This window comes from Crinia signifera, chromosome 1 (assembly GCF_055691185.1).
Source record: "Crinia signifera chromosome 1, ASM5569118v1, whole genome shotgun sequence".
In the NCBI taxonomy this organism is placed as follows: Eukaryota; Metazoa; Chordata; class Amphibia; order Anura; family Myobatrachidae; genus Crinia; species Crinia signifera.
The window spans coordinates 479,731,323-479,742,460 of NC_139217.1; the positions used below are offsets into that span (position 1 = coordinate 479,731,323).

Here is an 11,138-nt window from a genome sequence, read left to right on the forward strand (position 1 = left end):
ATTATCTGATTAATATGTAGTTATTTTCTCATTCAGTGTGCAATTGGGATACAAAATGTTTTTTCCTAGACAGAATTACCCCTCCCTTTTGGCACCTGAATGACACACCTCTGATTGAGCAGCTTACCAACAAAAGTGTTGTGCAGGTGAGAGGCATAGATGGGTAAGCATTAGGAGGGATTGCTGACACCTGAGTGCCATTGGAGAAGCCAGGGGTATCTCCAGGTAAGCTGGCTCTCAGACGTTATACGCCATTATCATGTGGCCTTACACTGGGCTATTAAGCCCAGACATATATGTTATTGCTTATGGGATGGGTTTGGGAATGTGGTGCCCCCTGTGTTGGTAGGGCTGGTCTGATCCAGGGTAGCACACCCTAACACTTTATTAACTCTTATTTTTCCTATCACATTGTATATATTTTGTATTTTAATTCCACCTTCACTTCCCTACATAGCACTTATGTGCTTCTTATTAACCCTTACTAATTTTCATTTGTGTGCTGCCCTGGAGTACTCAGCCTGTGTCGGCATGTTGGGGGCCCACACCCCAGACCCATACCCAGTATTAGGGACCCCCAGTGACAGAGAGGCCTTGACGTCCGGCCTGGGGGCTTAGCCCTATATCTGCAGATATATGCAACCAAGATCTCTGTATTATCTGATTAATATGTAGTTATTTTCTCATTCAGTGTGCAATTGGGATACAAAATGTTTTTTCCTAGACAGAATTACCCCTCCCCTTTTGGCACCTGAATGACACACCTCTGATTGAGCAGCTTACCAACAAAAGTGTTGTGCAAGTTTTATAGTAAGCTAGAGAAGACACCTTCTTTCTAGCCTCCAGAATCATAGAGGTGACTTGATTAGATAAGTTGTATCGCCCTAATATCTGCCGCTCAATTTCCATGCCCTTAAGGAGAACATATTTGGATCTGGATGATAGATTGGTCCCTGACTCAGTAGATCTTGTCGGACTGGTTGACTCCATGGCTTCTGTAATGACATTCTGAGTGCTGTTGAGAACCAAGGCCTCCTGGGCCAGAAAGGCAAGATCGCTATGACTACCACCTTGTCTTCTCTTTTCTTCTTTAGCACTTTGTCTATCATTGGGATAGGAGGGAATACAGAACCCAGATTGAACAGCCATTTTATTGAAAGAGCATCCAAGGCTTGGGCTTGCGGGTGATAGAATTTTGAGTAAAAGTCTTTCACCTTCTTGTTGGTAAACTGAGCCATGAGATCTACCTCCGGCCTTCCCAACCTCTTCACAATCATCTCGAAAACTTCGCTGTTCAGTTCCCATTCTCCTGGGAGAACTTCCTTGTGACTTAAGAAGTCCGCCACCACATTTTCTGGACCTGGAATATAAATTGCTGAGATGGACTATAGATTCTTCTCTGCCCAACGCATAATTCTTTCTGAGACTTCCATCAGAAATCTGGACCTGGTGCCACCTTGGTGATTGACATAAGAGACTACTGTTCTGTTGTCTGTCATGATTCTCAAGTGAGATAACTCCCTTGTGTTTGAAGATTTGAGACTGTCTTCTAGTGACCATACACCTTGGACTGATGTTCCCAGTATATGGGCCTCTCAACCCACTAGATTTGCATCTGTGGTCAGAACTAGATACTCTGGAGACTCCAGACTGGTAAATCTTGAATCTAGACCTTCTGTCCACCACCTCAGAGACCTTCTCGTCTTGGGCTTTAAAGATACCAACTGATGATTGTTGTAGCAGCATTTTGTGAATGAGAGAAATTGCCATTGTAGAGTCTGCATGTTCCATTGTGCCCACGGAATCACATGGATGCATGAAGCCACCATTCCTAATAGTTGCAACACCAAGGACAGCTGAAACTTCTTTCTCTGTAACCGTGTTCTTGTCAGCAGACCTATCTTGAGACACCTTTCTGGAGGCAGAGCTATTGAGAACCTCACTGTGTCGATCTGTACCCCCAGAAACTGAATAGCTTGAGTCGGTTGTAACTGTCTCTTCTCTCCATTGATGATCCATCCATGACTCTGTAGGAATTCGATAGTTGCTTCTACATTCTGCTGAACCACTTCTCTGGTTTCCCCTACTATGAGCAGGTCGTCCAGATAAGGCCATATTTGGATATTTCTCTGCCTTAATTCTGCCATTAGTGGTATCAATACCTTCGTAAAGACTCTGGGAGAGGTCTTGAGGCCAAAGGGCAGGCATGTAAACTGGAAGTGATGATCCAATACTGCAAACCTTAGAAATTTTCTGTATTTGGGATATACTCCCACATGGTAATAGGCGTCCCTCAAGTCTATTGATGCTAGGAAGTTGTGCCTCTTGATCCCCATGACTATGGATTTTAACGTCTCCATTCGAAATTTCAAAGTCTTTATCAAGATGTTGAGATCCCTCAGATCCAAGATGGTCCACCACCTGTCGTCTTCTTCTTTACCAAGAAGAGGTTCGAGTAGAATCCCTCTTTCTTCTGATCTTCCGGAACTTCTTCTATAGCTCATAACTTCTTTAATTGAAGAATTTTCTGAAACAATTATTTTCTTTGTTCTTTGTCTGTTGGTGTTCTAGATAACATGAATCTGTCCCGATAGGGAACTGTCAGGAATTCTATCTTGTAACCATCTTGAATGATGTTCAACACCCACTTGTCTGAGACAGTCTTCTTCCAGATCTCTGAGTATTGAAGAAGTCTTGCCCCTACATTCATTGTATAGTCATGATCTAGCTCCTCGCCGAAAGGACTGGCGAAAGGCTTGTCTAGATGTGTTCGGATTGCCCCGTCTGTAGTAGGGACGACCAGGACGGTAAGTCTTTGCTTCCTTATAATCCCTATAGTTCTGCCTGCTGGAAGTTGGGATAGGGAATTTATTTATTTTATCTTGAGGCAGTCTGGTAGATTTTCCTCCAGATAGTTTTTGGATCATGGTATCCAATTTAAACCCAAACAGTTAAGACCCTTCACACGGTAACATAATCAATCTATTCTTTGAACTACTGTAGCATCCGCACTCCAAGGCTTCAGCCAAAGTGCCCTTCTAGCAGTGACTCCTGCTGCTATGTTCTTTGCTGCCAACGAGACTGTATCCAGAGAAACTTCACAGAGATAGTCAATGACCTTTTGTATAACTTCAATATTTCTTAGAAGATATTGCTTGGAAATATTATCCTCTAGGTCTGTATGCAAATTAGTTGCCCATAATATTAATGCTCTTGTCACTGAGGCGGTTGCCACGCTAGCCTTCAATGATGAAGCTGATGTACCTTGCACAGCACATTCTCCATTTTTCTGTCCATTGCGTCACGGAATGCTGCTCCGTCCTCCACAGGAATAGTGGTCTTGGGCACAATCTCTGCCACTGCCCCATCCACTTTCGGAATCAGGCACCAATTCAAGAACTCCTCATCTTTATATGGATACATTTTCTCCAATCTGTTATTAGACCTGGCTCTCTTATCCACATTTGACCACTCATTGGTTATCAATTCTCTTACTACTTTATGTACAGGAAACACCCTATTTTTCTTTGATCTATCTTCACATAGTGGGTTTTCATCAGAAGTACACGGAGTTTCTTTATAATTCATTGCTTTGTAAATATTCTTTAATACACTTTCTACAAGCTCTGAATGGAATGCTCTAGGCTCTTCAACCTCCCCTGATGCCTCTTCAGAATCAACAACCTGTACATCAGCCTCTTCAGGGAGATACTCTTCCTCCTGAGAGAACTCTGCTAGAGACCTGGATCTTTTAGGAGTCTGGGACTGTTTAAATTCCTCTTTAGAAACAAAGGATTTCTTCATCCACTCCATTAAATTTTTCAATACATCTGTTTGTTCATTCTGCTTAGTCAGTTTAACTTGAGACTCCATACATTGGTGACAAGAAGCGGATTACTGCGATGCATTAAACTTATTATCACAGGACATGCATGTATAAGATAAACATTTCTTCTTGGCTGTTTTCTTTTTAGGAATCGGTGAAGAAGGCACACTACAAGACAACCAAGAAATGCTATTACTAACTATGCTAGAAATAAAACATCTAATGCCCATAAAAACAAAGGGTTTACCTCTCCTGGGCATCAACAGGCTTAGGGGAAGAAGGCTGCTCCATCCTGAAGTCCATAAACACGCTGCATAGACTGACAGCCATGCTAGCACATGCAGGTTTAAATATGGCGCCTTAACCCCATTCTTACCGCAATTGCAGTATCAGAATGGCCAAGCGGAACTAAAATTCACCAGCCGAGTTTCCAGGGGACCTGTTTAGTTGGCGCACCTGCATCAGCACTGGGCGGAAGTGAAGGCTTTCGCGCACTTCCGCCCCTTCTGCCAGAGACGACGCAGCATGCAGTCCCCGCTCTCCCAGACCTACAGGTCTCTAGACAGCTTTTCTCTGCACCGATACTCGTCCACAGACCACCGGTAACGGCCGTCACGCTGGCGCACTACAGGTACCATAATGCCATGAATTTTTTTAAGAGAGAATATGACAGGTATATATGTAGTATGTGAGGCAGAAATCTACAGACCACACTCTTCACATACTATCCTTCTTCCCAGGGAGCCACCCTACCAGCTCCAGCTGTAATAGAGGTAACCCTGCTAGAAACAAAAATAAAACCCCTGCTCTGCCTAACTAACGGAGGCAGGAAATAAAGACACAGAGGGATGGGAGGAGGAGCCTGATATACCCAAGGTGGGCGGTCCCTGAAAAAGATCCTGTCTAAACTAGGAGGGAAGATATCCCAGTGTTATGGCTGCCATGGGGATCGTAGGAGAAAAATAGATGAGAGGGGGAGAAATAGATGAGGGGGGGGGGGGGGGGGGGGGATAGATGAGAGGGGGAAAGAAATAGATGGAGGGGGGGGGGGGGAGAAATAGATGGAGGGGGGGAGAGAGATATAGATGAGGGAGGGAGAGAGATATAGATGAGGGGGGGAGAGAGATATAGATGAGGGGGGGGGAGAGATATAGATGAGGGGGGGGGAGAGATATAGACGAGGGCGGGGGAGAGATATAGATGAGGGGGGGGGGGAGAGATATAGATGAGGGGGGGGGGAGAGATATAGATGAGGGGGGGGGGAGAGATATAGATGAGGGGGGGGGGAGAGATATAGATGAGGGGGGGAGAGAGATATAGATGAGGGGGGGAGAGAGATATAGATGAGGGGGGGAGAGAGATATAGATGAGGGGGGGAGAGAGATATAGATGAGGGGGGGAGAGAGATATAGATGAGGGGGGGAGAGAGATATAGATGAGGGGGGGAGAGAGATATAGATGAGGGGGGGAGAGAGATATAGATGAGGGGGGGAGAGAGATATAGATGAGGGGGGGAGAGAGATGTAGATGAGGGGGGGAGAGAGATGTAGATGAGGGGGGGAGAGAGATGTAGATGAGGGGGGAGAGAGATATAGATGAGGGGGGGGAGAGAGATATAGATGAGGGGGGGGAGAGAGATATAGATGAGGGGGGGGAGAGAGATATAGATGAGGGGGGGGAGAGAGATATAGATGAGGGGGGGAGAGAGATATAGATGAGGGGGGGAGAGAGATATAGATGAGGGGGGGAGAGAGATATAGATGAGGGGGGGAGAGAGATATAGATGAGGGGGGGAGAGAGATATAGATGAGGGGGGGAGAGAGATATAGATGAGGGGGGGAGAGAGATATAGATGAGGGGGGGAGAGAGATATAGATGAGGGAGGGAGAGAGATATAGATGAGGGAGGGAGAGAGATATAGATGAGGGGGGGAGAGAGATATAGATGAGGGGGGGAGAGAGATATAGATGATGGGGGGAGAGATATAGATGATGGGGGGAGAGATATAGATGATGGGGGGAGAGAGATATAGATGAGGGGGGAGAGAGATATAGATGAGGGGGGAGAGAGATATAGATGAGGGGGGAGAGAGATATAGATGAGGGGGGGAGAGAGATATAGATGAGGGGGGGAGAGAGATATAGATGAGGGGGGGAGAGAGATATAGATGAGGGGGGGAGAGAGATATAGATGAGGGGGGGGAGAGAGATATAGATGAGGGGGAGAGAGATATAGATGAGGGGGGAGAGAGATATAGATGAGGGGGGGAGAGATATAGATGAGGGGGGTAGAGATATAGATGAGGGGGGGAGAGATATAGATGAGGGGGGGAGAGATATAGATGAGGGGGGAGAGATATAGATGAGGGGGGAGAGAGAGATAGATGAGGGGGGAGAGAGATAGATGAGGGGGGGAGAGAGATAGATGAGGGGGGGAGAGAGATAGATGAGGGGGGGAGAGAGATAGATGAGGGGGGGAGAGAGATAGATGAGGGGGGGGAGATATAGATGAGGGGGAGGAGATATAGATGAGGGGGGGGAGATATAGATGAGGGGGGGGAGATATAGATGAGGGGGGGAGATATAGATGAGGGGGGAGAGAGATATAGATGAGGGGGGAGAGAGATATAGATGAGGGGGAGAGAGATATAGATGAGGGGGGAGAGAGTATAGATGAGGGGGGGAGAGAGATATAGATGAGGGGGGGAGAGATATAGATGAGGGGGGAGAGAGATATAGATGAGGGGGGGGGAGAGATATAGATGAGGGGGGGGAGAGAGATATAGATGAGGGGGGAGAGAGATATAGATGAGGGGGGGAGAGATAGAGATGAGGGGGAGAGAGATATAGATGAGGGGGGAGAGAGACAGATATGGGGGGGGGGGACACACCGATATGGGGGGGAGAGACCGATATGAGGAGGGAGAGGTGGTTAAAGCAAATGCAGGAATGAGAGAACACAGAGAATCTAACGCAGGCATTCCCAACCACGGTCCTCAAGGCACACCAACCGTGCAGGTTTTGTAGATATCCAGGCTTGAGCACAGGTGACTTAATTAGTATCTGAGGGATTCTGAATAAACCATCTGTGCCTGGATATCACTAAAACCTGCACTGTTGGTGTGCCTTGAGGACCGTGGTTGGGAATGCCTGGTCTAACGTATGAAAGAAATAATGAGTTGCTGAGAGTGGGAAGAAGAAAGGGAAAGTAGTGCCACAAGAGCAGACACTGGGGACACCACGTGGGCGATGCTTAGAGCTGTAGGGTCACAGGGCACATTGGTTAGGCTCTGACCTGTGTAGTTCTCATTGCCATGGACGATCTCCCCAATTAGCTGAGCGATGGCGGAACTCACAGCCTTAGTGCTACTTCCCAGGTCCTGAGAGCACTTCTCCATCTGTGTAACACACAGCACCAAATACACATCACGCTGGTGTCTGCCATGTCCACTAACCACCAATCCCCCATGCCACCAGACCCACATACCACACGAGCCCATGTCACCCCATCAGACCCACATACCACCCAACGAGCTCACGTCAACCCACCCATGCTCACGTCAACCCACCCATCACCAGACCCACATACCACCCCACCCATCATCAGACTTATCAGACCCCCATATCACCCAACGAGACCACCCCCAGTAGAACATTACCCTAGGACAGTCCTATAGAGGTAACTAACGTGAGGGCACCTACTGTATGAGCTATCTACTACCCCAGGTCTATAGCACACCACCACAATTCCCGTCTCCTCTTACTCACAGTTTCCCCAGGTAACGGCTGCAATTTCCCCTCTCTTGCTGCAGCTTTTGCCTCTTGTAGATCTCGCTCCAAGGACTGGATAAGACTCAAAGCCGAATCAATCTCCAGAGGGCCACAGGCCTCCTGCGCCTGATAGATACAGTGATTATCCCAGAGCTCACCAGCCCCACCCACCGGCACTGTCACAGCACCTAACATCTCCACAAAATACTTCTATCAGACTAGTCACCACCGCACGCATTCCCAGGAACCGAGCAGCCGACACCTCACACATCACCAGTAACTGACCAGCAGCCATCTCACACACCACCAGTAACTGACCAGCCGCCATCTAATATACCGCCAGTAACTGACCAGCCGCCATCTCACACACCGCCAGTAACTGACCAGCAGCCATCTCACACACCACCAGTAACTGACCAGCAGCCATCTCACACACCACCAGTAACTGACCAGCAGCCATCTCACACACCACCAGTAACTGACCAGCCGCCATCTCACACACCACCAGTAACTGACCAGCCGCCATCTCACACACCACCAGTAACTGGCCAGCCGCCATCTCACACACCACCAGTAACTGACCAGTCGCCACCTCACACACCGCCAGTAAATGACCAGCCGCCACCATACACAACGCCAGTAACTGACTAGCTGCCACCTCACACCTCTCCAGTAACTGACCATCCGCCAGCTCATGCACCGCCAGTAACTGACCAGCCACCACCATACACACCACCAGTAACTAACCAGCCGCCACCTCACACCGCCAGTAACTGACCAGCTGCCACCTCACACACTGCCAGTAACTGCCCAGCCGCCACCTCACGCACCGCCAGTAACTGACCAGCCATCACCTTACACACCTCCAGTAACTGACCAGCTGCCACCTCACACACCTCCAGTAACTGACCAGCCGCCACCTCACGCACCACCAGTAACTGACCAGCCACCACCACACGCACCACCAGTAACTGACCAGCAGCCATCTCACACACCACCAGTAACTGACCAGCAGCCATCTCACACACCACCAGTAACTGACCAGCCGCCATCTCACACACCACCAGTAACTGACCAGTCGCCACCTCACACACCACCAGTAACTGACCAGTCGCCACCTCACACACCACCAGTAACTGACCAGTCGCCACCTCACACACCACCAGTAACTGACGAGTCGCCACCCTACACAACGCCAGTAACCGACTAGCTGCCACCTCACACCTCTCCAGTAACTGACCATCTGCCAGCTCATGCACCGCCGCTAACTGACCTGCCGCCACCATACACACTGCACGTAACTGACCAGCCCCCACCACACGCACCACCAGTAACTGACCAGCCATCACCATACACAACGCCAGTAACTGACCAGCCACCCCCCTACACACCACCAGTAACTGACCAGCCACCACCATACACACCGTCAGTAACTGAACAGCCACCATACACACCGTCAGTAACTGACCAGCCACCATACACACCGTCAGTAACTGACCAGCTGCCACCTCACACACCTCCAGTAACTGAGCATCCGCCACCTCACACACCTCCAGTAACTGATCAGACACCACCATACACAGTCAGCAACTGACCAGCCGCCACCATACACACCACCTGTAGCTGACCAGCCTCTGCCTCCTGCACCACCAGTAACTGACCAGCCACCACCTCACACACCTCCAGTAACTGACCATCTGCCACCTCACACACCTCCAGTAACTGACCAGCCACCACCATACACACCGTCAGTAACTGACCAGCCACCACCATACACACCACCTGCAACTGACCATCTGCCACCTCACACACCTCCAGTAACTGACCAGCCGCCACCTCACGCACCACCAGTAACTGACCAGCCACCACCATACACAACACCAGTAACTGACTAGCTGCCACCTCAAACCTCTCCAGTAACTGACCATCCGCCAGCTCATGCACCGCCAGTAACTGACCAGCCACCACCATACACACCGTCAGTAACTGACCAGCCACCACCATACACACCACCTGCAACTGACCATCTGCCACCTCACACACCTCCAGTAACTGACCAGCCACCACCTCACGCACCACCAGTAACTGACCAGCCACCACCATACACAACACCAGTAACTGACTAGCTGCCACCTCACACCTCTTCAGTAACTGACCATTCGCCAGCTCATGCACCGCCAGTAACTGACCAGCCACCACCATACACACCACCAGTAACTAACCAGCCGCCACCATACACACCGTCAGTAACTGACCAGATGCCACCTCACACCTCTCCAGTAACTGACCATCTGCTACCTCACACACCTCCAGTAACTGACCAGCTGCCACCTCATGCACCACCAATAACTGACCAGCCACCACCTCACGCACCACCAGTACCTGACCAGCCACCACCTCACGCACCACCAGTAACTGACCAGCCACCACCATACACACCACCAGTAACTGACCAGCCGCCACCATACACACCGTCAGTAACTGACCTGCTGCCACCATACAAACCGCCAGTAACTAACCAGCCATCAACATACACACTACATGTAACTGACCAGCCCCCACCTCACGCACCACCAGTAACTGACCAGCCATCACCATACACAACGCCAGTAACTGACCAGCCATCACCTTACACACCTCCAGTAGCTGACCAGCTGCCACCTCACACACATCCAGTAACTGACCAGCCACCACCTCACGCACCTCCAGTAACTGACCAGCCGCCACCTCACGCACCACCAGTAACTGACCAGCCACCACCTCACGCACCACCAGTAACTGACCAGCAGCCATCTCACACACCACCAGTAACTGACCAGCAGCCATCTCACACACCACCAGTAACTGACCAGCCGCCATCTCACACACCACCAGTAAATGACCAGCCGCCACCATACACAACGCCAGTAACTGACTAGCTGCCACCTCACACCTCTCCAGTAACTGACCATCCGCCAGCTCATGCACCGCCAGTAACTGACCAGCCACCACCATACACACCACCTGTAGCTGACCAGCCTCTGCCTCCTGCACCACCAGTAACTGACCAGCCACCACCATACACACCACCAGTAACTAACCAGCCCCCACCTCACGCACCACCAGTAACTGACCAGCCATCACCATACACGCCAGTAACTGACCAGCCATCACCTTACACACCTCCAGTAGCTGACCAGCTGCCACCTCACACACATCCAGTAACTGACCAGCCACCACCTCACGCACCACCAGTAACTGACCAGCCATCACCATACACAACGCCAGTAACTGACCAGCCATCACCTTACACAGCTCCAGTAGCTGACCAGCTGACACCTCACACACATCCAGTAACTGACCAGCCACCACCTCACGCACCATCAGTAACTGACCAGCCACCCCCATACGCACCACCAGTAACTGACCAGCCACCCCCATACACACCACCAGTAACTGACCAGCCACCCCCATACACACCACCAGTAACTGACCAGCCGCCATTATACACACCGTCAGTAACTGACCAGCCACCACCATACACACCATCAGTAACTGACCAA

The 11,138-nt window shown here is 50.0% G+C and overlaps 1 protein-coding gene across 2 annotated transcripts in view; it reads right to left on the reverse strand.

Moving 5' to 3' along the window:
• Nucleotides 1-11,138, reverse strand: part of LOC146024850 (talin-1) — a 147,129-nt gene that overhangs the window by 70,374 nt on the left and 65,617 nt on the right. For both annotated transcript variants that reach the window (XM_083155483.1, XM_083155482.1), the window contains 2 exons: nucleotides 7,594-7,722; nucleotides 7,121-7,223 (listed from right to left, as the gene is read on the reverse strand). In XM_083155483.1, the coding sequence (XP_083011609.1) occupies nucleotides 7,121-7,223; nucleotides 7,594-7,722 (232 nt within the window). The remainder of the gene's footprint in view (nucleotides 1-7,120; nucleotides 7,224-7,593; nucleotides 7,723-11,138) is intronic.